The 27,893-nt window shown below is 42.0% G+C and overlaps 1 protein-coding gene across 1 annotated transcript in view; it reads left to right on the top strand.

Annotated features, from left to right (window-relative positions):
- The first annotated feature begins 2,678 nt into the window (after window positions 1-2,678).
- The window catches only part of GOT2 (glutamic-oxaloacetic transaminase 2), a 167,176-nt gene continuing 141,961 nt past the window's right edge, over window positions 2,679-27,893 (top strand). Inside the window, exon 1 of the mRNA XM_044081295.1 lies at window positions 2,679-2,851. Within this exon, the coding sequence (XP_043937230.1) occupies window positions 2,769-2,851 (83 nt within the window). The 5' untranslated portion in view covers window positions 2,679-2,768. The remainder of the gene's footprint in view (window positions 2,852-27,893) is intronic.

Genomic DNA, 27,893 nt, shown 5'->3' with positions numbered 1-27,893 from the left:
TGATATGTGTAATAATCAAATAATAAATCCTTTTGTATTTTATCACTCAAAGCATCAACCTCACTTAATAAATCAGTAATTTTAAAAATATTAGACTTAATCAGAAATTCAACTAACTCAATGCTATGACAGTCAAACATTACAGTAAATTTATCATAAATACTATTATTGTAATCTAATCCATTAGGAAATGTATACATTCGAACTCCTTGCAGTACAATGCAATGTCTAACACATTATTTTTAAATAACCACTGTCCATCTGCAAAGTTCTAACTCTAACTTTTAAAGTTTCATCTCAAAAGCATAACTATTGAACTATTGTCCTTAGGTGAACTCTAGTTAAAACAGTCTGAGGACCCATCATTACAATGTGAATAATTATCAGCACAAGAAAAAAATAAAAGGTCTATCAAGCCAAGTCTTTAAATTTTTAAGTACTGACAAACCTTGTTATGATTAGAGATGATGGAAACACTAAAGACAGGACAGGGAGGATGAAGAGCAGGAGAACATTGACTCATTAGTTACAATACTCTGTAAGCTTCATATATATAAATCCCTTCCACTAGTAATGAACAAGTATTCAATAGCTACACACACATATAATTACATGACAGAATGAGACCAAAAGATCTCTGTAGTCATCTTGTAGTTGCAGCTAGGCTATTCTAGTTATCCTCCTCCCAATTTCATTTCCATTTTTATTCTATTTCACATCTAACAGCTGTCTGTTGTCTCAAGCTCCACAATCTCTGCTGGTAAGGATCATAGGATCATAGCAAGTTAATAGACTATTGGCCCCGAGGCTCTTATAAGACTAGCCAAGAGTTTAGCCCATGTTTAGACAAGTCAGAACCCGATGCCCCCTGTCCAGCAGGGACACGAGTGGAATCCCAGAGATGTATTTTATGTTTCCCATCCAGTTATCCAGGTTGTGCTTAAAAAGGGGTAAAGAGGTACCCACAATCTCTTCTGGTAATATATTTTACCTTCAACCACATTATGTGTAAAATAATGTCTCCTCACATCATTCTACATCTACTTCCACATATCTGTTGCCAGTATCATCTCCCCAGCTTGCCAAGGCTGGTCATACTGATTTATTTTAATAAAACACCACTATATGTTTGCTTATAATGGGGTATGTGTGCCCCCCCCAAGACTGGTTGCCTTGATGAAGAACAGATGCCTCGCACGGTGTAAACCTTGACGTGGTGCAAAAGCTTATCACAACTGTACAGGGCAACTTGTTGCAAAAGTACTTTGTAAGGAAGCGGCAGATATTGTGTGTTGCATACGTTTTACAGAGAAGGAGGTGGCAATAGCATGGAAGTTGTACAATTCCACAAAAATTCTGAAGTACTGAAAGGGAATGCTCTCCATAAGTATGCACTGACTGAGGTGGCATACTTTGATATATCTGCAAAACTCCTGCTTATCTTGACACTGTGTAGGCATAAAGCAGAAAACCAGTCCTGGATGGGACACCAGGATCCATCAATGGACACATTCACAACACACAGGATTGAGCGCAAGTGTACACACGCAAACACGCACACATGCACACATGCACGCACACACATACAAATCAGATTGGAATCACAGTTCATATACTGGCACATCTTTGGGGGAAAAGACTGGAGACTGGCAAAGCCCCACATGAACACAACAGGTATGTGGACTCCACAATAAAAGTACTCCTGCCAGGTTTCGAACAAGAAAACCAAATTGGTCTTCCATATGTTTAGACATTTTAATATAAAAAAGGCACATTAAAACTGAAAATTGTTTTCAGTTGTAATAAAGGCAAAAGTGCCAAGAGCAAAGCAGAACAGATACGGGGTTAGGAGGGACATTCTTTAGTATGTCACAAATTCCATCTGTAATCATTTTCTACATTATCTTTATTAATTTCCTGATTGTACAGTGCAGTCTATCTTTCTGCAGGTATTTTAAAGATTTAAAAATACCCGTATAACCAGTTTACATCATAAACAGAGTCACTAATAATATGCAAAATATTTTAAATTAAATAAAAGCAACTCAAAAATATTGGAATACAGAGATAACCTATCACTTTACTGTTAAGCGTTTCAGCAGGTTAAACCCACCATTGTCCTAAAACTGCTTTACACATATTAGTGGTGGTGCTGCGGTAGCGTTATCGCCTCACAGTTAGACGTTGCCCGTTCGATTCTCAGTTAGAGAGCGTCTTCTGCGTGGCGAAATGCGTGAATGGGCGTTCCTTCGTTGAAGGTTGTGTGTTAGGCCCGGCAAGCCAGCACGTCAAAATCTACTGCCAATCATTAGTGGACCAGAGTTCCGCTGTGGCAACCCCTAACTGGGAAAAGCCGAAAGAAACAAACAATAAGTAGCTATAATACAATACTACTGTCACGCAATGTCAGATGTTGGTCTTACTTAAAAATAAGCCTGACTGCCAACATGTAAATGTGAGCCTCATATTTCTGAATAAATGCATGAGAAATTCTATGCATTCATTTTATGGTTTATTTTATTTTAGTTTGGTTTTATTACTTCCGTTAGTTCCTCAGAGAGCACTGTATCCTCCACTCTATAGATGGGGCTATGAAACTCTTGTAGCTGTCTATATACCTTCCTACTTTCTTTCTTTATGAAGTCTCTACTGCTCCTTGTTAAATAGGGTTCTGTGCTCATTTCCTCTCTGCTTACCAGGAGAGTGTGCTCAGTTATCAGTAGTGAGTAATTTGTGGCAGCGTCATCTTAGATTTTTTTGCCCCCACAATGGCTTTGCTGAAATCTTGTAAGCTGTTCCCTGCTGTAAGCAGTTTTTCTCCCTGTATGACTTTGCTGCCTTCTAGGGCCAGGTAAGCTGCTTTTATAAAGGTTTATACTGTTTGATAGAATCTGGTTTCCTGAGGGTAGAGCAAACTGTAGTGGAACTATCATTTTAGAAGGCAAGATTTGGCAGTCCTTGCCTGTGGGAGGGGGTTTAGTTCAATGACAAGTGTGTCAGTAGCTGCTAACCATTTACTGAAATGTGCTGCTCTCTTTTTTTCAGTTGACCTTAAAACACTGAAGGTCATAGAAGTGGAAAGCTATACTTCCTAATCCTGACATGCTGCAGTTTTAATGCTTTACATTAGAACTGAATTTTCCTAAACTTGTAACTATATTTTTTGTAGCCCTGATACTGCACTGATAGTAAAATGTAAAGGTAGCTAGCAGTTCTGAGTTGTAGTCTGGGGACTTGCATTTCAGAGAAAATGTTTATATTCTAATAAACTTTAGAACTGCTAGTGAGTGTTCTGTGTTAGTAATAAAAGGAAGATGAGCTGTACTTTAGGATGTCTAAGCTTGGATTCTCTGAGAATGGGACTGCCACCATCTTAAAAGTTTGGGATTATGATAGGATGCTATCTAGTAGATGGAAATGTCTTTCTTTAGTTTTGTGCTGTTGAAAAAATTGGTGTGGATTGTCCAAAAGCAGTACTGTGCTCAAGTGTTTTACATATAAGGTAAAATAATAAGTCCTATACAAATGTGAATACTGGATAATTTGGAAAATGTTGAATTGTTTTCTTTATGTAAAGAGTTTCTTAATTTTCAAACTTTAAGTTTGAAACAGTTCATGCTGGTGTCTTTCTGCTTGATGTAGTGCTGATTATTTGGTTATGAAACTAAACCTCATTGAGTTAGGATATGAATATGATCAACCTGTGGCAGTTAAAGTTTTGTAGTTCCATTATTTTGCAGTGTGATTTGCTTTTAAGTTAAATTTAGTTGTTGCAGTACATTAAACTAAACTAATCCTAAAGTTATCTGTATTTAATTACATAAGATCTTGGTTAATGTCAAAGTAGTTCAGTGTTGCAGTGCCTACATTTGGTAGTTTTAGACAATGATGACAGACATCCTGAACCCCTCTTGTTCTTATCTATACAGAACTATAGAAAGTTAAAACTTTCTATGTTTGTGCAACCCTTCCTTTGCCTCTTTTTTTCCTGTACCACAATATAGGAAGTATGTAAATTCAGGTTTCTATTGTTTTCTTTGAAATAAAGTATGCTTGTCTCGAATCTTTTTAGTGCCTTGATTCTGTATCTTCTAAAACTGAGATTACTCCAGACATTTTCTTGTAATTCCTGTTTGTGTCTCTAGTGAAATTTTTAATGCTGCCACTGTTTTTGTTACCTTTCTGATTTCAAAGGTCATGGTACACAGTGTTCTCCCTTATGTCACAATGCTCTAATAGGAGTTCCTCTGTATTAGTCTGCCTCCTCATTTATGCAGTGCAGCACTCTCGCTTTACTGCTTTTCCATGCAAGTCTCCTTACTATCTGAATGTTTCCTTTTATATCTTTGCTATATAATACTGTGCTTTTACCATATTTTTCCTGGCAGTTTGCTAGTGTGTGTGTGTTTATTTTTTTATTATTCCAGGGACCTTGCCAGTGGCTTTAGAATCCATCACTTGTCACGGCATGTTTGCCTACAGATGTTTTCCAAAATGTATCTTGTTTCAGCATACCTTTTCATTCTCCTAAGGTCTCCTCCTGTGCTGTATTTTTGAGTGCTGCATATATAGTTTTATCTTGTGGCATGGATCATGCCTGACTGAGAGGGTCAATGAACTATTCCATTCTACTTGCTGGTAATTTGCTCCTTTGTTTGCTTTGACTTGTCTTGTTTATGTGGCGTTTGTAACATATTTTTTCTGTATTACCTATGAAAAACTGACTGCTTAGTATCTAAACTGTCTTCATTTGCCCCCTTATTTTGGTTACCTTCCTGTAATTCAACACATTAAGTTGCTTTTCATAGAGACTTTTGGCCTATACTGCTAAGGTGTAGTTTGCCTCTTTTCTCACTTATCTTCTGTATTAATAGCACCCCTAGTTGTGACTGAAATACTTCACTTTACACTCTTTCTACTTTAAGCTCACTACAAAAGAAATTTTGTGAAACAATAAAGTAATACAGTGCATGTCCTAACAATAAAATGTGTATAGATAGTTGAATAAGCTAGGTTGAAAAGATGGGGCTGTAGGGTTTGCTTAAGTAAAGTCAGTGGAATGCTCCAGAAACCACTAAAGGCTCCAGAAGCAGAGATCGATATGCAAAGCTCTGAAAATGGTGTTTTTTTTCTATATCTGCATGCTAAGATTCACCAGTAACCTAAGGGTGCTGCAGGTAAAGTGGTAGGTTGGTAGTAGGGAGCAATTGGCCCTTTTTAGATAAGAATCCTATTATAGAAGGCCATAAAACCCATTGCTAAGAAGTTACTGATTTGTTAGTAATGAGTAGCTGCAAGTACCTCTGTTGGAAAATTCTGCAGCTAAGCTGCAAGTGACTAGTCTGTAAGTCCCAAGTCCAACTGTGGCTTCAGCAGTACTGGTGCAAGTGGTTTCCTCACAATTACACTGCTTTTGAGATCTTCCATGCCACAAGGTAAAACGTGGAGCATAGATCTGCCAATCACTTAATTTACATAGCTACCTCTTCAACATTGTGGTTCTTTGCAGAAATCTTGAACCAGTTTGTCCTTCACTGACTGAAGACTTTTAATTATGAATTAGTTGTGTGTTTTTTTTCAGCATGGAGTAGATAAAGCCCTGACTGCATCATAAATGACTCATCCAGGTAGCTTGAGGACTGAAGAAGCTGGAAAGTAGGTGTATGACAGTGATGGACACAGGCTCACCCATCCTCTAGAGGGGGTGATGGCTCTGGTCCAACAATGTCACTAAGCCATCAGGCTGTCTATTGCTGAGTAGAGAACTGTGAATGTGGGTTTCAGGTTGCATGGAGGGCTACAATCACCTGCTTTATGTATGTGGGACTACACCAGTAAGGAGAGAAATAGTAGACCCCTGTGGTGATTCAGCTGCTCACATCTGCCAGAGGGTGGTATTAAGGCTGGACATCTGAATTATGGCCTTTGGGGTCAACTAATGCTCCTTAATAGTTGAATAGAGCCTGGACTCTGTGCTCACTCGGGGGGAAAGGAATGAGACAGGCTGCCATGAGGGCTGGTTAGTTTGCAGGTACTGTATTTTGGACAATAAAATTTAGTTATTTTCTTACGGGCTAGTGTCTCACCTGTCCATCCCATCACAAGATATGTCATTCATTCTAACCATGTCACCTGTCTATTCCATCAAGATATGGATACTCCTGCCTAGTAGTCGTACCACTACTGCAACTGATACTATGTAAAGCTCAAACATTGCAGGCTAACCAGACATGTATAGCATTTTTAATATGTGCATTTGTTAATTACTCAATCTCTACATCCAAAGCATATGCAAAAAAAAGTGCAAGAGAACCTTAGAAAAATATCCATGCCCACTTTAGGTTGAGAAACCACTACCCTAGCCCAAGCACACCATGTTGCCTTCTTTGGGCTAAGGACTGGTTGATGTGACCTACATTCTATCAAGTGGTTGCTATTTTGCCAAGTTAAAATATAAGCTAATCAAAGCTTAAATGGAGTAGAATTGCATAAACCTTGTGTGCTGTTGGGAGTTTTGGTTGGTATTATGGTGCAAGTTGTCTTTGTATATTCTCATTTCAGCACTCCCTTAAGGAAAGGAAGGGAAATGCAGCATCTGGTCTCACCCCCTTTGTCTTTTGTATGAGGCACTGAAGCTTTATTGGTGCCAGTTTTAAAACCTTTCAGACAAGCTTATTGCTTGCTTTTTCAACCATAACCTAAGCTTTGGAATGTGCTTTAGCATAAAGGGCATACCCAGAAGGGGATATGCACATGACCAGTGGTGGTTCTTGTCCAACTTGGGGTATAGTTGGAAAGGCTGGGTCTAAATTGGATTTCTTGTAGGGAAAATGGCCTTCTGTTGCACCCGTTTATAAAAATCTGTAGACGTGCTTACACTTCTTCTTAGAGAAGTGGCTGGTGCCTTTCCAGGTGTAGGAGTAAACTCCCATCTTATCCTTTTGACTCTTCTACATTAGTTCTGGTCTCCCATCAGTCCCTTCTGCATTAATGGTATTTACAGTTTATGCATCATGAGTGTAGAACAGAGTGCATGTGGTGTATCTTTAAGAACCATTTCAAGGACTGAATGTGCATATATAAATAGCAAGCACATGCTATACTCTGTGCCATTTTGAAAGTGTAGCTAGAGGGTGAGCATGTGTGAATGTAATAGCTAGTTTGTATGTTACCCAAGTTTAAAGTTGAGCTTCAATCGTGATGTGTCTTGTACACAATAAAGCTGCTTGAACAGAACCCACAAAGACACTATTACATCCTGACTTGATAGTCTCCTGTAGTATCCCTGATTCAGGGCTAACGGAAGGGAGGTGGATTGGGTCCCATGATTACTGTATACACTGACCCGAAATCCTTGCTTCTCAATATGAGAATTTTATTGATGGCTGGCTATAATCCACTGTGAGAATAGAATCTTGTACACAACATAAGTATATTTCTTGGCATTGAACCCTTTCAGAGTTCTGCATTGTCTTAATTTTGCCTAACCGATCTGTTTTATATATTCTGTTTCTAATCTGTCCCGAAACTGCCCCCCCCCCCAGTCATGTTGTTGGTGTTCTAGTTGGTGGCTTTGCATTTGCCTGCCCCTACTGTTAATTTGATCTGGGACACCCCTCCCAGTCTGGTGCTCACTCTACTTGAATGTCTGAAGATTGAGCGACAAAAAAAAGATTGCTGCGTACTGAAATAAACCTGTGTGTTTTAGTCTTCAGTGACACGTTGGACCATTCTTTAGTGTGCTCACACTACTTGATATAGAAAGAACATTTGAGAAGGCCAACCCACTTAGGTTCTTAACCTTGAATTTTTCTTCTGCTTCCCCTCTCCTTGCACTTTACTAAAAAAAAATTGCACTTTATTTTACTTTTGGATCTTCAAAAAGTACTACAATTTTATTTATTCTGTAGCCTGATTAAATTGTAACTGTTCTAAGCCTTTTGGTTTAAGCACTTGGGCTCCAGACCAGTTTTACATTAAGGTTTGTGCTCTGCATTGAGGCAGGACAGGTAGCTTGCATCCTAAGTTGGGAATTGCTGATTGAAGGCTCTGTCTGTTCTAAAAGTGTATTGGTTCTGATTCAAGCACTTTGGCTTCAGGCCAGTTCTTTTCATTAAGAAGGTTTGTGGTCTGCACTCTTGTGGGAAGAGAGGCTAGCTTCTGCCCTTCTGAGCTGGGACTTTCTGGTTAAAGGCTTAGTGTGTCTGCTTATTTGAACTGTTTCTTTCTGAAATTGGTGCACCTTGTTTACTGTAACAGACTAGATTCAGACTGCTGACTATAGTTTTGGTTGTATAACTTGAGCAGTAATCCAAACCATCCTCTTTTTGGAGAAGGGTCCCCTGCACACTAGTGGCAGGAGTGTGCAGTTAGAACTTGTCTGAAGACTCATGGAACAGGGCTCAGATTTTAGGTTTTTATTGGTTTAATTGTTTAAATCAGTTTGCTCATTTGCTACTGTTGTATAAAAAAAAAAATACACTATGCATTGCCACTTAGCTAGTATTAAACTATTCCCAGCACCATAAGTCTACTCTTTAAATTTTCCCTTAAACTAGCCAATTTTCACCCAAATATGTTTCTTGAGCTCAGCATTTGTTCAGAACTCATTGTAAGCACTAAAGCTTCAAATTACTACAACACTCTTTCCTCGCTTGTCTAGAGAAAACAATTTTTAGTACTTGATGATAAATAAGCATCTATCCAGGCATGTCTAAGGGTCAGCTCCCAGTGTTTTCTCCTGTCCCTGATGAATCTGGGCATCTTGAGGCAATGCAGCAATTGCCTCATGTACACAGGCAACCCTCTTCTCCTACCACCCATCACTACAACCTGCGAGAGATGCACTTGTATAGCCAAACTGGAAGCAAAGCGCTCTCCACCCAAGACTGGACTAGACAGTCAAGAGGAGAAGGTAAACACTTGCACCACACTCATCATAGTCCCTCAAAACCTACGACACATACCTACATTTGCAGAGGTTCTCAAAAATCTGCTCAAGCAACAGACCTCTAAAGCAGAACACAAGCAACTTTCACCCCTTAACACAACCTAAATGACAGCCCACATACTCATACCCATAAGGCATAACAATGTACCAAACACTCTAGTCATAGGTGACTCTATAGTCAGGTACACTGATATTCCACTCACCAGGCTAAACAAGGAGAAAGTTACTGTCAGCTGCCTCTTGGGTGCCAGGATCTGCCACATAATGCATGCATTCAAGTCACTCCAAGTACAAATGACTCGTTGTCCATGGTGGTTTGAATGACATGAGACGTACCTCCCTGGACTACATGAAGACATGGAGGAGCTCTCTAATCTTGTAGCCCAGGCAGGTATAACCCTAGCCCTCGGTAGCATCCTGCCATCACCCAGAATACCACAGTACAAGGGCGAAATGATTGACTTCAACAATTTGGCTAAGCTTCTGGTGTCATTCTAAGGGGATCTAGTATCTGTCTGCCTGGGATGACATTATCAACAGTCCACGATTCTTTGCCAGAGATGACCTGCACCTGTTGCCCTTGGGATTCTGGATACTGGCTAAGGCTCTTAACACCCTTGTAGTGCCTTTTTAGGCAAGGTTCAAATGACAATTTTTGCCACCATAACTGGTACAAGCAAGCAAAATATGAGGGTAATGCTACTCTGTGCTAGAAGGCCAAACCTAAAAATGCATTCACTCGAGGCACTCCTTAAAATGGAGAACATGGACATCTGTGCAGTGACAGAAACCTGGTTCAAGGTTCAGAGAGCACCCCTGCATTACCAGGCTATAATTCATACCACACCTTTTGGCCATCTAACCAGGACCAAAACACTAAAGGTGGAGGTGTCCATATTCATTAAGGATATCCACATCTCCAGGCTAGTTGGCTCAGCATAATGCATCTGAGATTATCCAAGTGCAACTAACTATGGGAAAGACTGCAATACAAATTGTAGCTTTCTACAGATCCCCCACCATGCCCCAAGATTCACTCATTTCTTGATACACTGGAAAATATTAGGGTATGATCCAACACCCTCATGGGTGATTTCAACTACCCCACCACTAACTGGGAAAACTACTCTTGCTCAATGTTTTCTGGAATTCATAAATTCCATTGCCTTTATCAACTTATCCACACCCCCACCAGGGGCAGCAATATCCTAGACCTGGTCATTACCAACATGGGCGACCTGGTATTCCACACCAGGAAGCCAATCTGGTGTGGTTCCCCTGTCACAAACAAACGCTACAACAGAAGAAAGAAACTGTTGCAAAAAGAGTAAAATCTCATGATTGGAGGAACTCCCTGGTCAGCCTCGGGAAGAAGCTGAGATCCCTCATAAAATCCTCAAACTAGTTTATGAAAACAAAATTGCCACTGATTCTGAAGACCACCACAAAGCATTCTATAGGTATGTCAAGAATCTCAGTGGCAACACTCAGATCTTCTCTGTTGCAGCACAATGGCACTAAATATACAGAACCAACTGATGCTGCCAACATCCTGGCAGGTTCAGTGCTAACTTTACCCCTCTCACCCCCTAAAAGGCCCATCTCTATACCGTAAGAATGCAAAGTTCCTGTAATCACAGCTGCACAGGTAAACACCCTCTCCAAAGCCAAGAACACAGTATCCATGAGACCCGACAACATCCCAGGCAGCGTTCTACATGAACTACAGAATGAACTGGCACTCCACCTAAGCACCATGTTCAATAATACCCTCACCTCAGGCTTTGTGCCCACTGAATGGTGCACAGTGACAGTTCTCACTCCACAAAAGGGAGCCATCACAGACCCCGGGAACTACTGCCCCATTAGCCATCACAGACCCCAGGAACTACTGCCCCATTAGCCTAACAAGCCTGGTCTGCAAGGCCATGGAACTTATAAACAAAGACATTGGTGATCTCCAAACTCTGGACCCCACCCAGTTTGGGTTTGTAAAAGGCAGATCATGTCTCCTAAGTCTGGACTTCTTTGAAGCAGTCACCAAAGCTGTAGACAAGGGTAAGGTGGTTCACACAACCTATCTAGATCTTGCCAAGGCTTTTGATACCATCCCCCACTCTGGAATTTTAGATAAACTCACTAAACTAGGTATAAATCCCTATGTCACAAGGTGGGTTGCCAACTGGTTCAGACAGCTCCCACACTGAAAGGAGCAGACTCCAAATCCAACATCAGACCAGTGACGAGTGGAATACCACAGGGTTCAGTCCTGGATCCACTCCTGTTTGGCATCGGCATCTACTTGTACTTTCTGAAGTACAGGCTAACATAGAAGGTCTTTGGCTAACTGTTTGCAGATGACTGCAAACTAGGAGACATAATCGAAACTCCTAACAATGACATCCTACAAAAGGGCCTCACTGAGATTCCTGGTGTAAAAGCCATGGCCTCAAGCTCAATGCCAAAAAGTGCACTCGTACCCTTTTGGTAAAAACTTTGTACCCATGAGCTACCACATAGGTGGTGGTCTACTTCTCACAAAGTGAGACCTTGGGACACAGGTGGACAGGAGCCTCTCCTTTGATCACATTGCCACAGTAGTCGGGGAAATCCTTCAACATGGCACATCACAAAAGGTGATCAGGAAAGTAGAGGTCATTGTTCCCCTCTAGTCGTCACTCATTGAACCCATTATAGAGTACATCGCCCCTTTTAGTATGTATCTCAAGACTTCAACAACTGGAAAGGCCACAGAAATACCTCAGAGGATTACTGGCCCAAGATGCCCTATGCAGATTCTCAAAACTCAAGCTTTACTCTGTCGCATGTTGCCTACTCAAGAGGTGATCTTTGCCCAACATACAAAGCAATGTCATACCCAGAGCTGTTGGACATGCTCCACTTAAAGAAATCCCAATCCCTCCAAGCTACACACCCTAGGGACCTAAACCTTGTCACCACAAACTGAACATGCTGGAGGGATAGATTCCTGTTCCAAAGACTTCCTATACTCTGAAACAATATCTCTATATCAAACAAAGCTCCTCATTAGCACTCGTCCAAAATCTTTATTGGATGGGAAATAGGAAATTCACCCCAGGGATCACCTCTGGGGCTCTGCTCAACAGGGACACAATTTTCCTAGGTGGCAAAAGCCAAGGTACCTTTCTGGCTAGGCTTGTATAGGCCCTAGGGTCAATAGCCTAGTACCTACCCATGAACAGAATTTTTTACACAGCAGATTAACAAGGTGAAAAATGTCAGTCTTCCATAAGTTTATGAATAGTTCAATAAAGAGTTTGCTCTGCCATCTCCTCATTGTGTACCCCCTTGTAATGACACCTTGTCATCCCACTATATGATGAGATTCCCCCAAGCCAGCTACAACCAGTGCACTAACTAGTGGAGTTTGGCTACATTTTATGGTTCATTAAGCCAGTATTTATCTTGATTAGAAATCTGCAAGTTTGCAGAGTTGTGAAGTAGACTAGGGAACTTTTTAGTAACCTGTTAAAATTTAGTCCTGCGTGTGCAAAGCTCAACTTTTTTACTGTACTTATGAAACACTTGCATTGTTTATAGGAAGTGTGCAACGGGATGTGACTTAAGCCTGTTTTGCGTCAGAAACCGACGATTTGCATCCTCTTCAGAAGTCTCATGCCTTATGTTTGCTGTGAAGGCAGTGAATCAATGCTACTGAGTTAAGCTCAAGATTCTGCTTTTTTGGGGTTTTTTACTTTCCTGCAACTGCCATTTTTTATTTAAAAAAAAATGTAGCTACTACACCCCAAAACTTGCAACAAACATCTTTCAAGGTTTTGACCCTATACTTTGATAAGGCAGCCCATGCCTAAGAGCAAGGGGTACATGGCCATGCCATTGTAAAAACAGATTTTTTGACTGTCAACAATTTGACCAACTTGGAGACACTAGGCTAATCTTCAAACACTGAACAGAAATGAGACACTAATAAGGCAGACTATTACTACCTATATATATCTATCTGCCCTAGGGCATTTATAAGCCTAGCCAGAGTGTATTTACCCTTTTAAGATTAGTTTACTGTGCCTCTGTCTAGCGGGGACACAGAAGAGATCCCAGGGGTGAATTTGATTTCCCATCCACTCGTCCAGATTTCGCTTGAAGAGGGTCAGTGAGGGGCTATGCCTAACATGAATTGGGATTCTATTCGAGTGAGGGGAGCCTCTGGGAAATCTGTCCCTTCATGTCCTATTTATTTTTGTGCTGAGGTTTAGGTCCCTGGAGCGTGTAGCTCCAAGGGACTTGGATTTTTTGAGGTGGAGCATGTCCATTAATTCTGAGTTTGACATGGCTTTGTACATCGGGCATAGATCGCCTCTGAGTAGGCAGTAAGCAACTGAGTAGAGCTGGAGTTTCTTTAGTAGAGCTGCATAGGACATCTGTAGCCCATGATCCTCTTGGTGAGGTACTTTTGGGGGTCTCCAGTTGCTGCAGGTGTCGGGTAAGGTACATCCCAAAGGGGGCATTGTATTCAATTATGGGCCTGATTGACTAGTAGAGGGGCACAATGACCTCTTGATGTAGATGCGAACCCTTTCGTGATAAGGTGGGCTATATAGAAGGTCTTTCTAACCACTTTGGCAACGTGCTTATCAAGGGAGAGATTACTATCTACGTTGGTCCCAAAGTCTCTAATTACTACTTCCGTACTTAATGGATTGCCACCTATGTGGTAATTTGTGGGCACCTTGTTTTTCCCAAAGGGGATGAGTATGCACTTTAGCATTTAGCTTGAGGCCATGGCTCTGGCACCAAGCGTCCGTCTCGGACCCTTTTGGAGGATGCTTGTCAGCTGGAGATTCAATTATGGCCCCCCCAGTTTGCAGTAATCTGCAAACTGTCAGCCATAATCCCCCTGTGTTAGCCTGAACCTTGAAGTATATACCAAACAAGAGAGGTCCCAGAACTGAGCCCTGTGGGACGCCACTTGTAACTAGTTTGGATTAGGACATGGCACCTGCGATTCTGACCATGTGGGTTCTATCTCTGAGCCAGTTTGCAACCCATCTTGTGATACAGGGGTTGATATTTAAGCTGGTAAGCTTATTTATGATGCCAGAGTGGGGTAATGTGTCGAAGGCTTTTGCAAGGTCCAGGTAGGCTGTGTGGACTACCTTTCCCTCGTCTATGGCTTTAACTGTTTCAAAAGAAATCAACTAGGTTTGAGGCAAGATCTGCCCTTAAAGCCAAATAGGGTAGGGTCCAGTGTCTGGAGGCACCCAATGACTGAGTTCCATGATAATGCACTCCATAGTGTTACAGACCAGACAGGCTTATGGGGTGATAGTTTCCGGGGTCCAGTGTGGCACCACCTTTGTGGAGTGGGACCACTGTAGCTGTACTCCATTCTTTGGGTACATATCCTGTAGTAAGGCTAAGTTTTGAACAGTGACTTATTTATTATTTTACATTTGTTAACCGGGCTAGTCTAGCTGGATATATGTCCATTTTCAGTAGAGGCCCGGGGAGAAAAGCTACACACATTAATCAACATTAAGAGACATATAAAAAAAAATGTAAGTAAATACGAATGTACATTTGGTAATGAGAACAACAAATACCTAAGGCACTTACAGTTTTTATACTAGGTCAGTAGTAGCATAACATAAAATCATCTAAAGATTAGCAATTAGTTTTCAATAATCTGTGAAAGAGAGGTAAAGCAGGAGATTTAAAGGGATTAATGTAGTAATACAAGAGAGGGAAAGAGTGAGAAACAGTAGTCTAGTAAGGAGATGAAGTAGGAAGATGGAAAAGAGTGCAGGGGAGAGAAAAGGAGGAGTGAGGCAGAGCTTAAAAGTAGAGCAACGGGGCAAGAAAATGAAATAGTGTGTATAGCTAGTAAGCATAGTATATAGTTATAGTAGAGTGGGGAGAGTGTAGAAGGTTAGTCAGGAGTCCTGCAGGAACACAGCCAGTGGTTTTGGAAGTACAGTTTGATTCTTTGTTTGAAGAGTGGTAAGGAGGAGATTAGAGTGATATCAGTGGGTAGCATATATGACTTAATGTGAGGGTTCAGATGTTCTTCGTGTTTCACTGTTGCAGTCATAACTGTAGGGTGTTCCTGCTGGCAGGCAGCCCGAGGTCGGCCAGAATCCCAAAGTCTGGGTCCGGCGTCGGCTGTATAAACTAATACCCTGACGTCGGTAAGCTCTGGTACATAGCCCTCAGCCGACGCCATCTTCTCCAGTCTTTCTTGCTGTGCGGTGGAAAGCAGCTCGCAAGTTGTTGGTTGGCGATTTTCGAACAGCGTATTTGATTGTTGTCGGTCCGAAGTTTTTTCTTCTCTTCTCAAAGCCAAGTACCCCGTTTGGGGAATCTTTTTCTTGTTCCTCTGATGTCAGAAAAAGTTAATAATTGTATAGCGTGTGGAAAACAGATACCTCAAAGATTTCCACTCTTACTGTCTACCTTGCTTAGGCCCTGACCACGACATTTCTTGTCTGTTCTGTGCCAGGTTCAATTCTCGCACTATTAAGTGTCGGTACGACTGGGCTTTAAATTACTTTGGCAGACGCTTCAATTATAGAATGTCGTCTGATACTACCGGAATTCAAAAGAAGCACAAAGACAGACAGGCCTCCGAGGTCCAAACAAGATTCGTCGCAGCTGGAGCCAGCGTCCGGTTCAGCTGTCGTCAGTGAGGCGCTTTTGTAGCCCCTGTCCGCCACTTCTGAACCGATGGCCGATAAGGACTCCCATGGGGAGCCATCAAGGCCTACTGCTGCAGGACCTTCGGACGTCACTCCCTCAGATGGGTCCGGAACCGCTGTGCAGGTACCGGCTTCTGAGGGGGTATTCAGGCCTACTCACATCAGTCTAAGACTCCAGTTAAGCCTAAAGTTTCTGCTCAAGCTACTTCTGAATCTACTCCCAAGACACAGAAGCAATTGCAAAGGATGGCTGAAGATTTGCTTACAATGATTAGGGGTTCTCACCCCCCTCCAGAGAAAAGGCCTCGACAGGATGTTCCTTTGGATTCCTCTGACCAGGCTTCTGTTTCTTCCTCTGATCAGGAATATTCCTTTCGTCCTTATGAGGATTCGGATGCTGAGGATTCCTTGCCCTCTGCTTCTCCGCCTGAGGATTTTTCTTTTGGGGAGACCTTACATGAGATGAGGGAACATTTTTCATTGGGAAGGTCAGGATTATTCTGCTTCCAAGAAAGAGGCTTAGGGAATTCTTTCTTCCTCAGCACAGGCCTTTAGCTATACCTCCTGTTCTTGATATTGTGGAGGATGCCTTTTCTGAGGCTACTTTGAATCCTGATTCCATGCCCCCTGCTCCTTCTAAGCCTGATAGATTTTACAGGGTCCCTGATCTTCATTTATTCTTATTTAAGAACCCTTCTGCAGATCCTGAAATGATTTCTCAGGGTTCTAAGGCTGCTAAGGTTGCTTCTTCCAAAAATCCTATTCCCTCTGAGAAGGATTCTCGTGCCTTAGACAGGTGGTGTAAAAAGGTATATACTTCTGCTACCCTTTCTATTAGGGCTTTAAATTGCCACTTCCATATGTTTAAGTATCAGCAATTTCTTATGTCTGTTTTGAAGCAAAAGCTTGCTACTTTTCCAGCATGTGCAGAGGATAAGGAATTACAGGATGTATTGCATGCAAGTGAACAAGCATAGTTTACATTGTGGTTTTGATGCTTTGGAAGCTTCTTGCAGGGCTGCAGCCTCTGGTACTGTTAGGAGACATGCCTGGCTTCGTGAACAAAGTTTGCCAGAACAGGTTAAGGCTAAGCTTTTAGATGCCCCTGTTCAGCATGATGTTTTATTTGGATCTAAGGCTGAGGAGGTTATTAAAAAGATGGAAGAAAAGGCAAAATCTATGCAGACTGAAAGATTTACAAGTTCAGCCTCCTAGATTTTCCAGGAATTGGCCCTCCAAAAATTGGTCCTTTCCCACGTCTGACAGGCCTCAAAGGGGAAGATATAGACACTCCAGAGGTCGTGGTCAAGCTCAGGCCTCTTACAGATCCAGACAATGGACTGCTTTACAGATCCAGACAATGGACTGCTCCACCTAGAAGGGGAGAAGACAGATAAAGGAAACAGACTCAATGACTCTCTCAGTTGGGCTACAGGACCTCCTTACCTGGATGCCCCTCTCAGAGGAAAGCTTTCTCTTTTACAGAAATTGGGCTCATATTACCCAGGACAAATGGGTATTGGACACTATTTTAAGAGGCTACAAGTTCCATTTTCACGCTCTGCCAAGGGTTATCGGTTGGCCAGATCTGCCAAAACCTCAATGGTCAGAGGCCTTAAATCAAGTGGATGCTCTACTGGCCATGAGAGCCATAGAGCCTGTTCCTCTCTCAGAAATGGGAAAAGGCTTTTACTCGAGACTGTTTCTGGTTCCAAGAAAACAAAACTCATGGAGACCTATTCTGGACCTTTCAGTGTTAAACACCATCAGGCAGGAACGCAGGAAATTCCTCTGATTCAAGGCAGGCTCGAGGCACTTTCAATTCTCTGTACTGCCCTTTGGTTTATCTACTGCGCCCAGGGTTTTTACCAAGTGCCTGGCCCCAGTAGTGGCTTATTGCAGACTTCAGGGGATTCAGATTTACCCCTATTTGGACGACTGCCTTGTTCAGGCAGACAGCAAGGATCTTTTACTTCAACATCTGGATTTTGTTCAACGTCTTCTCTTCCTACTGGGATTCTCAGTGAACATAATCAGTTGATCCCTTCTCAACAAATGATATTTTTGGGAGCCCTCCTAAATACAACCTTACAAAGGGCCTTCCTCACTCCAGAAAAACAAATACAGCTGGCTTCAATTTTCAAAACCTTGGCAATTTTAACTCTGCTCACTGCAAGGAAATTCCTGCAGGCTCTGGCTACATGGCTTCATGCATTCTGTTAATCCCAAATGCAAGGCTTCATTTGAGAGCTTCAATGGTATCTGAAAAGCGTATGATCACAGCATTACCACGATCTGGACACTGATTCCTCTGATCCCCTGCCTCCAGAAGGAGTTCCTTTGGTGGTCCAGGGTGTGTGCTTTAAACGAAGGAAAGCCTTTTCGTCTACCTCAACCTTCTCAAATCATAACCTCGGACACCTCGGATTATGCTTGGGGAGCACATTTTCTAAACAATTGCCAGCAGGGAACCTGGACAAAGAATCATCTTCACTGGCACATCAATCTGAAGGAAATGTTGGCAGTTCAAAATGCTCTTCTAGCTTTCAAGAACCTTTTGCAACCAGGGCCTCTTCTAATTCGTACAGACAACACCACAGTCATGTGGTACATAAACAAGCAGGGGGGCTCTCATTCTTACCCCCTTTGCAGACTAGCTATGGCTTTATGGGACAGCTCTAAGTCTGAATCTGCATCTTCAGGCTCAATTCATTCCAGGAAAGCAGAATCTCTTAGCAGACAGCCTAAGCAGAAACATTTCGGATACCCATGAATGGATGCTAGATACCAACTTATTCAACAGGATAACTGCAGTTTGGGGATGTCCCCAGATGTTTGCATCCCATCTCAATCATCAGCTGCCTCTTTTCCACCAGGTCCTTCCACAAAACAGCTTCGAAAGTGGATGCCCTATCATTCAGTTGGAGGAACCTTTCGGGATATGCCTTCCCTCCTCTTCCTTGGGTATTACTGAAAATAAAACGGGACAAGCCCAAGTTCATCTTGATTGCTCCAAATTGGCCTCGACAGTTTTGGTATCCAACTTTACAGCATCTGTTCTTGGAACCTCCTTGGATCCTTCCTCTGTACCCTTCTCTTCTGTCCCAGCATCAGGGTCAGATGCTACACCCTCATCTCAGGACCCTTTGCCTGGCAGCTTGGCTCTTCAAGGGAATTTGATTTCTTCTAAGCTCCCCCAACAAGTTTTGGATCTTCTTCTAGAAGCTAGATGGCCTAGCACTAGGAAATCCTATGCTTCTAAATGGAAAAGATTTTGTATTTGGATGCAGGACCGAGGCTTTAACCCTTTTGTGCCTGATCTCTCGTCTATTTTTGCTTTACCTTTCATACCTTTTGTCTAAAGGCCTTTCCTTTTCTTCTATTAAGATTCATGCTTCTGCTATATCTGCTCATTTCAATACTGATCCTCCTGTTTTTTCTCACCCATTGGTGAGACAGTTCTTGAGAGGAGCTAAGAATTTGAGGCCTCCCAGGACCCCTCCTGTCCCTGCCTGGGATCTTAACTGTTTTGGAAACTCACTTTGCCTCCTTTTGAGCCTGCTGCGGCTTCTGATATTAAGTTTTTTGTCATGGAAGACAGTTCTTTTGTTAGCATTGACTTCTGCCAGAAGGGTTTCAGAGTTGCAAGCTCTCATGGCTGTGGAACCATACCTCATTTTCCATCAAGACAGAGTATCCTTGAGGACCAATCCTACTTTCATGCCTAAGGTGATTTCGAAAGTTGCTTTAAATCAGCAATTCACCTTCCTACCTTTCCTAATCCACAAAATAAAGGGGAAAGGATTTTGCATTCATTGGACATGCACAGACAGTTACGATTTTACTTGGGCAAGACTAAAGAGTTCAGAAAATCTAACATTGTTTTGCCTCCAGTTCTCTTGGAAAGGCTATTTCCAAACAAACTATTTCTAAATGGATTGCTTATGGAATAAGATTTTGTTACACTCATCATGGGAAACAGTTTCCGGGTACTGTGAGAAGTCATTCTACCAGAGCAGCTGCCACTTCTACAGCTTTTCTCGGAGTTCCTAACAAGGATATCTTGGAAGCTGCCACTTGGAGTTCTGTGCATACCTTTTCCAAGCACTACAATCTCCCTTTGTATGCTAAGACCAGGGCAGGTTTTGCCTCTGCTGTTTTGCAGGGCCTTCTTGCTGCCCCTTCCTTCTATCTAAGCCTCCTCCCTTTCTCCACTGCTTTGGGATTCCACCCTACAGTTATGACTGCAACAGTGAAACACTAAGAACATAGTACAGATGTGTACACCTACCATAAATGTAGATGCTGGTGTCTTCACTGTTGCAGTCGGTGTTTCCCCTCCCTCCTATCCCCTCTTCTTTTATGGTGTATTTGTGTTTCCTTGTTGGACTCATTTTTGGTTCATTGGGGATTTCCGACATCTGGGGCAAGAGGCTGTGGCGTCGGCTGAGGGCTCAGTACCAGAGCGTACTGACGTCAGGGTATTAGTACAGCCGATGCCGGACCCAGACTTTGGGATTCTGGCCAACCTCAGGCTGCTTGCCGGCAGGAACACCCTACAGTTATGACTGCAACAGTGAAGACACTCTGTACTTGCGTCTCATGTAAGACGCAGCCTGGGACACTATCCGGTCCCATAGATGCTGTGTTTTTTGCTTTGGAGAGGGCAGCTTTCACTTGTGCATCTGTGATGTCAGGGAGGTTACATTCAGTTGGGATAGGCATTTGCTCCTTTGGGGGGAAGGGGGGGGTGTGCTGAATCTGTCTGCCAGGATGTTATGTCTGTAGGTTCAGTATATTTTGTACCATTATGCAGCAATTAAAGAGCATATCTGGGAGTTTCCACCCATGTTCCTGACCTAACTAAAGAAGGCCTTGTGATTGTCTTTAGTGTCTAGGGCAATTTTTCTTTTCAAAACTGGCCTTTGATTTTGAGTGATCGAAGTTTCTTGCTAATGGTGATCAGAGATTCCTTCCCTTTTTTGGGATTTTGCTGTCATGTAGTAGCTTCGTCCTTCTGTTGTATATCTTATTTATGGCCGGGGTCCACCAGACTGGTCTTGAGGTGTTTGGAGGAGTGAGTCTTGGTTTTATTTGGGATAGCACTATCCATGCATTCCTGCATTTGCTCATAGAATGCATTTGTAAAGGATTCTGCGGATTGGACTGTATTATCCTCTGGCCCAGGGGCTTTGAAGGATTCCACCTCAGTCTTGAAGTGCAAAGTTGGCTTTTGAGAAATTCTTTAGTGATTTCCTTGGCTGGGGGTGGGGACGGGATATGGATGTCCAGGGAAATTTGTTTATGGTCTGATCTTACCAATGAGGGGTTTACCTCTGGTGTGGAACAGAGTCCCCATGTTGGTGATGACCAGGTCCAATATGTTCCCTCTTCTGGGAGTGGTGACCAGTTCCATTGCGTTAGTTTATAAATTCAAGGAACCATTGGGCGATGGTGTTTGGGCTTGTAGTTGTCCCAGTCAATGTTTGGGTAGTTGAAGTCACCCAATAACAGTGTTTGGAGAGACCTTCATATTCTCCAGTGTTCTCAGGAATGCCAAGTGGGGTTCCTGTAATAGGGAGGGCGTTCTGTCGCAGGCTACAAACTGAAAGGCAGTTTTGCCCACTGTTGCACATGGATGGTTTCTGATGCTTCGTGCAGTGCCACTAACCTGGAGGCGTAGGTATCTTTCAATATAGATACTTCCCCTCCTTTTGTGCTTTGTCAGAGTTTTGGGGCTGAAATGCATGGTATGAGTTATAACCTGGTAGTGCTGGGGTGCTCTCAAGAGATTTGAACCAGGTTTCTGTTACTGCAGACATCAACTTTCTCCATACTGAGGAGAGCCTCAGTGCATGCATCTTGAGGTTACTACTTCTGGCATTGAGTAGCATTACCTTTAGTTTTTTTATCCTTGGGTTGTCTATGGAGGTGTGTGTGTGTGAGAAATCAGCAGTAAACCCCTGGTGCTAGTGCAAAAAAGATTGCATCTAAAGACAATTTGTTTGGTACTTTTGAACCTGTTTAGTATATAGGAATGCAAAGCATATGACTGTACTGGTGGCACCAGTTTATGGGGACCTACATCGTAACCAAAGTAGTGCAAAAGTATAAGGTTAATATTCTGATAATTTTAGCCCACGAGTTCTACTCAATTTATGTGCAAAAGTTGTATAACCTGAAAGTTGCGACTAAGTTATGAAGAAAGCTAAGTGTTTAGGGGAAATTGGCACCGGTATTAACTGGAGTAGAATGTGTTCTGTTACAGGGTGAGGAGTTTAATGACTTGTTCCTATAATCACACATGAGATAATAGCTGGGTGTGGGGAAATGTGTCCTTTGTATAAAGCAGGTACACTTGCATCATCTCTACCTTTATACGGCATAGCTTTTATCTGCTGCAATTATTTCCATTACCTTTTGTTCGTACCATCGTGTACTTGATTTGGCTGTAAACAGTAGAACGCGTATGTTGACATAACCCTAAAGCGGTATAAAACTGTTTGGTATTGACTAATTGATTTGCAAGAAAATCCTTAATATTACGAGGGACAGGACAAAAATACTGCAACATCATGTCGTGCAGTATATATTTCCTCCGCAGAGCCTGATTAGTTTGAGTAAAGCTCTCCCGCTGTCGACGATGAAATAAAATTGGGATTGCGTCCGCTATGATGGTAACCCAAAATGTTTTAGTCAATTTCAATGGCTTGTGCGGTGTTTTTTAGTGCAGAGAGGTTGAAAGTATGTGCGCTGCTGTGCCATAAAGTAAAATTGAAGTAGTGTTACGGGAAAAAAATCAATGCGTTTCCATCACACCCACAACAAATTTTGTCTTTACAATATAGAAAAAAAACACGTAAAGTTTAGGCCATGAAAGTAAGACTTCCTAGGGCCTCGAGACAGACTACCGTCCATCCACACTGCAGCCATAGTAATGTTGAGAGGGTGGGAGACGGGGGAAATGGCACCATATTCCTCCCCGGCACTGGTGAAATACCTTTCTGGTAAGGTGACGTCATGTTGGTGCATGCTGTGCGTCTATTCCCCATTTCCCGCTGTTTGTTTTCCCCGAGGGTGAAGGCAGTGTTTGGAGCGGTTAATAACGTGAAATCATGTTCTGGTTCTGCTTTCCCTGTGTGGAAATGATAAATGGATGCTGCTCTGAACACAGACTTTGTTGCGTAACTGTTGCTTGCATCTAGGGTTGCCACCTTTTCAAATGCCCAAAGTGGGACATGTTCTGTAGAAATGTCAGATTTTCCAGGACAAACCATACCTACAGCCGTGCATAGTACAGAACTTTACTTATTTTGCACAAATAAAAGCTTATTCTATTGACATTTTAATTTGTTTATACTAGTACGCATAACATACAGAAGTTTCATATAAAATAACTGTTTTATGCAACTATTAAAGAAACCTAGGATATAATTTTGTCCTGTAATCTCAGGACATTTGCTATGTCTTGATTTTTGCAGGACATGACTGCCTAAAGAGGGACTATCCCTGGCAAAGTGGGACAGGTGGTAAGTAACCTTCCTGTTTGTCTTTTAAACAAAGACCCCTGGGCTGTTATCAAAAGGTGCGCCTCCTTAAATGTTTTACCTTTTCACTTGTATAGTTTGTAAGCCTCCAAGGATTGTAGGGCGACTCCAGACACCAGTTTACTCTATTTTTAGAAAATAGGGATGCCACCTTTTCAAATGAGGACTGAGATTTTGCAGGACAGAACATACCCACGGCCAGTGCAATGTACAGAACTTTTAATTTTTATTTTTTTTACAAAAATTAAAAGCTTTGAGTTGCATATGCTATTTCATATAACATTTGTGTTCCAGATACAATTCTGTTTTATGTAACTATTAAAGCTTAAAATATATTTTGCCTTAAAATCTCAAAACATTTGCCATTTTTTCCCAGGATACAACTGCCCAAAATGGGACTGTCCCTCAGAGGGATAGGTGGTAACCCTGTGCATGATGACCCAAATCATGTTCTCCCAGCTTTCAGAGTTGCTAAGAACAATATTTAAAATCTGTCCCTATTTTGACTATTTTGTACAGATTTCTTGCACTGAGAGGTTGAGTGCTATGTCCGGATCATACCTCTTAAACCTCTTGGCACATATCTGGACAAATCCAAAAATGGGAGGGGGGGCAAAGTCCCCAAAATAGGAACAAATTTTAAATATTGCTCTCGGCAACACAGGTTGCTAGAATAAAAAGGTCTTGTCTTGCTATGCATTTTCTGAAGGATATAAAGTCTGAAATTCAGATGCCTGTCATTTTAGTGAATTCAAACATCACTGATTTGCCACATTCCAGAAAACTAAATTTTGAGGAACAGACCAAAAATGAGGCAAAAATATTTCTGTGAAAAATGTAGGTCTGACTGCATGCAATCCTTTGATTTAGATGTCATTTTTTGTGCTTTACTTTCTGGGGTAACTGTCACTCTGACAAGCCTGGTTACTAAGGGCAATGTTAAATGCACAATTGGCCTGCTTTTTGGGAGTAGACTGGAACAGACAGAGGAAACCCACTTTGGCATGGTGCACAGAAGGCTTTCAAAGTTTGTACAGGTGAAACTGGACCTTGAATCTGAGGGGCAGAAAACTAGTGGAACAGTATGCTGCTTAAAATTATTGTGAAGAATGTATAAACACTTCACATGTAAAAAAACAAATCTTTACATTTGTTTTTTCTGAGCACTGTGTATAGGCTTTTATAGCCACATGCTATGATGAGCAGCTTTATTGCTGTGCCTCTTCAGAGATTGAGGCTTTATTTCAGCCTTCTTTCTAGATTTACCTGTGAGGGTAGGGAGACATGTAATCCTTGCACATTTTCTCTTGGCTACTGTTTTGTTCTAAAGTTCTTTTCCTCGGCCAGGTATAGTGAGTTGCATGTAAATATTCAGAATGCTGTTCAAAATCCCCAAACAGCAACTCCATCTCTGCAACACATTCAACAGCTTTGTGCAATACGTTGAATCTTGCTGAGCCTCAGGATTACTTAAACTGGGGTACCCTGACTTTGGAACTTTCTGGACCTGTTCCTTGGTATAGGATGACATCTTAAGTGCAAACTGCTTGTGCTAGAGTTTCTGGCTTGTGCATGGCTTCCCTGTGTTCTTGTTGGCCATTTCTTAGCTAGCCATCTTGGTAGTAGATGGCTGACCAGTCTGAATATTTAGCCGGAATTCTTTGCTACTGGGTGCAGCCTGTCTTAACCCCCCCCCCCCCCCAAGTTGAATGTAGGATTTATTTTCCTGTGTTGTAGCAGTCTGCCCCCCCCCCCTCAGGTACTATAGAATATGTGGGGGAGGGGGTTACAGCTTCCTGTTTGCATCCATTTGTGGTGCAAGTGCAGCTCTAATGCTGCAGAACATGTTCTGGATTATGTTGCTGCTCTGTAGGCTCAATAACATGTTTCAGTTGGGCTGTAGGCAAATTCTTGCCTGTGGGGCTCCAGAGATTCCCATAACTTCATACTATATAATTGGAATCGTTCAGACTTCCAACTTTTTTAAAGTTGGAAGAATTTTACTTTAAGACGCTGTTGCAAGCTTGTGTTATTATTCTCACTACATACAGGACATCTGATTCAGTTTCCCCTAGTTTGTGGCTTACTTTGGCTGCAGAATTTGGACAATTTGACATGAGTTTGTTAATGACATTCTCTGGTTGTTTACTGTAATGCTGTTAGTTACTGCTCAAGGGTCTCTCGGCAGTTCTTTTAAATGTTTTGCTGTCAGAATGTATGCTTGAAGGTTGTCCAGCATACATGTCTTTCGGCTTTTCCCAGTTAGGGGTTGCCACAGTGGAACTCTGGTGCAGAGGTGCCTGCCCTGATGCACAACCTTCAACGAAGGTATGCCCATTCACACGTCTCCACACAGAAGATTCTCTAGCTGAGAATTGAACAGGATGTCTTACTGTGGTGACAACACTACCGCAGCACTACCACCGCAGTTGTCCAGCATACTTGATGACTATTTACTCAGGATCAAACTGCAAAGCTCCTTTTTAGATGATTATATAGGAGTAGCCACTCCAGGACTTGGAGGCAGTCCTGAAGCCTCCTTTGCTATTGGTATGTTAAAGAAGAAACTCAACACAGTCTAGGTCTTGCTGTATATGAAGTGAAATGCAGCTTTGTCTATTGGTCCATTGTGATTGTAGGTGTGTGGAATCCTAACAGTACTTTAGCAAATTTTGTGCTGCTTATTTTAGAGGAAAATTTCCTGGCACTTTGATATTTGTCGTGCTAATGTAAACCACCTGCTTGTAGAAAGTTTGACCACTTAAGTTAGTGACTGTACTGCTTTGTAATAGGAAATCCATGAATTCAAACTACAGCAGCCTACTCTTGTAACAGTCTAAGCTAAGCTAGTGATTTAACTTTTAGGTTCAGCATGTCAAATTCAGAAAATGCCTAACTTGACTGCTTGCATGTCTGCATGGCTCTCAATAAATCTGGGATAAATCTCGACAGAATCAGACAAAACCTAGAAATAAGACTTTTATGGTTTAAACTACTAGTACTATTAATTTGAGACCCTTTCATTGTTTTCTGAAAGTGAATTTATAAAAGTTTTCTGAAGTAAAATTATCTAAATCTGTCAGTTGCCAGTTTTAGGAAGTATTAAGAGGGACAGTTGGGAATGTAAAATGGCAAACTCTTGGAAATGCAGACTACGTGCCCTTTGCAGAACTGTATCCACGAAGAACAATGTCAGCACTGCCCTTTTGAAGACTATTGAGAAAGTATACCAAAATAGTTTGAGGTTAACACTGCTGCACATGTAAGGAAGTTGTTGGAACTGACACTAGGCACAAAATGCACTTTGCACAAGCAACAACATGCAAAAGCAGATTCTTTGGTAACTCTGGTGTCATCCAAAATGTGGCATGGGTGTCAGCTTTGACACGTCGGTGATGTAAGCAGTTAATGAACCTCTGCGCGCACGAATTTGATACTGTACATATTTAACGTTTTCATTTCTATTTCATCTCTAGTCATGCAGACAGTTGGCCATCTTATAGGGGAGAACCAGCAAGACTCTTATGATTGCACTCTAACTACATTATATGTTGGTAGGTATAATGCTGTAAATGCTGGTTTGTTTCTCTGCCATAGCACTAGAAAATTTTTGCAGTAGGTTAGTTGGTAGACTGAATCTGCATACTAGAAATAAATTGTCCATGGTCTGAACCCACTGCAGAGTCTTTTAATCGGATATGTAAAAGCACTTGTAGACATTTGAATGTTGCATGCACTGATGGTGGCAGTGCTATAACATTTTTCATACAAGTTGATGCCTTCCTGGCTGTGGATCAAAAATTGCCCCATCATTGTTTCCAGCATGAAAAGTCAGTTCTTGCTTCCTTTCAGATTCACTTTATAATCTCAATGCTGAAATATCAAAATTTCAGTATTTTGAGACTAAAGCCAAAACGTCAGAACCAAAACCGTAACCGTTAAAACACACACTATAAGCAGGGGGGCCAATCCCTGCTGCACCTCCCATGTAGGGGGCTGTGCCCCCCTACTTATATACACTAACTCTGGTGTCACACTAAACACCAACACAACCCACCAGCATACATTCCACACCCCCTCACACTGACACACACTGACACTCTCCCTGTCATCTACATACCCTAAGCCACAATTCTCCCCAACACTCACAAACCCTCCCCAAAACCCTTGAATGCTACACTTGCCTAACGTGCCATCAGTACTGCGGGTTCAATATTCTTTAGATTCAACACTTTGGTCTCGATACTGAAGTTCAACATTTCAGTATTTTGAGATTGTAAAGTGTTTCCATTTACATAGCGGTGCTTGAAGATTTTCAAAGAAAGAAATGTGCGCATTCCATTATGTTCTCTAGAATAGTGCCAACTGCAAGTTTACTAGTGTTGCCAGAGATGGCAAAGGACTTGGGGCTGTTATCTCTTGAGGTGAAGCTCTGAAGCTTTCAGGTCTTTGCTGTATTTTGTCCTATGGGCAACCTATAAAATTAATCTTTTGGCCAAAGGGTGTTCGAAACATGGTGCATATTTCCTATCTAAACATTGAATCTTATAGTAGTGTCACCGCCAATCTTTAATCTTTAGTTTCCCTGTATTTGATTGCTCTTGGATTTGCTGATTGTGGCCTCGCTGGTATTTAAGATTTGTAAGACTGGGTGTAGCCTTTTTGGAATCACTGACTGTATCCTCCAAACAGGCTTTGTGC

The sequence above is a fragment of the Protopterus annectens genome, chromosome 8.part0 (assembly GCF_019279795.1).
Source record: "Protopterus annectens isolate FY-2018-M chromosome 8.part0, PAN1.0, whole genome shotgun sequence".
NCBI lineage: Eukaryota > Metazoa > Chordata > Ceratodontiformes > Protopteridae > Protopterus > Protopterus annectens.
The sequence above is the reverse complement of the archived record's forward strand: the minus strand, read 5'-3'. Positions and strand labels throughout refer to the sequence as shown.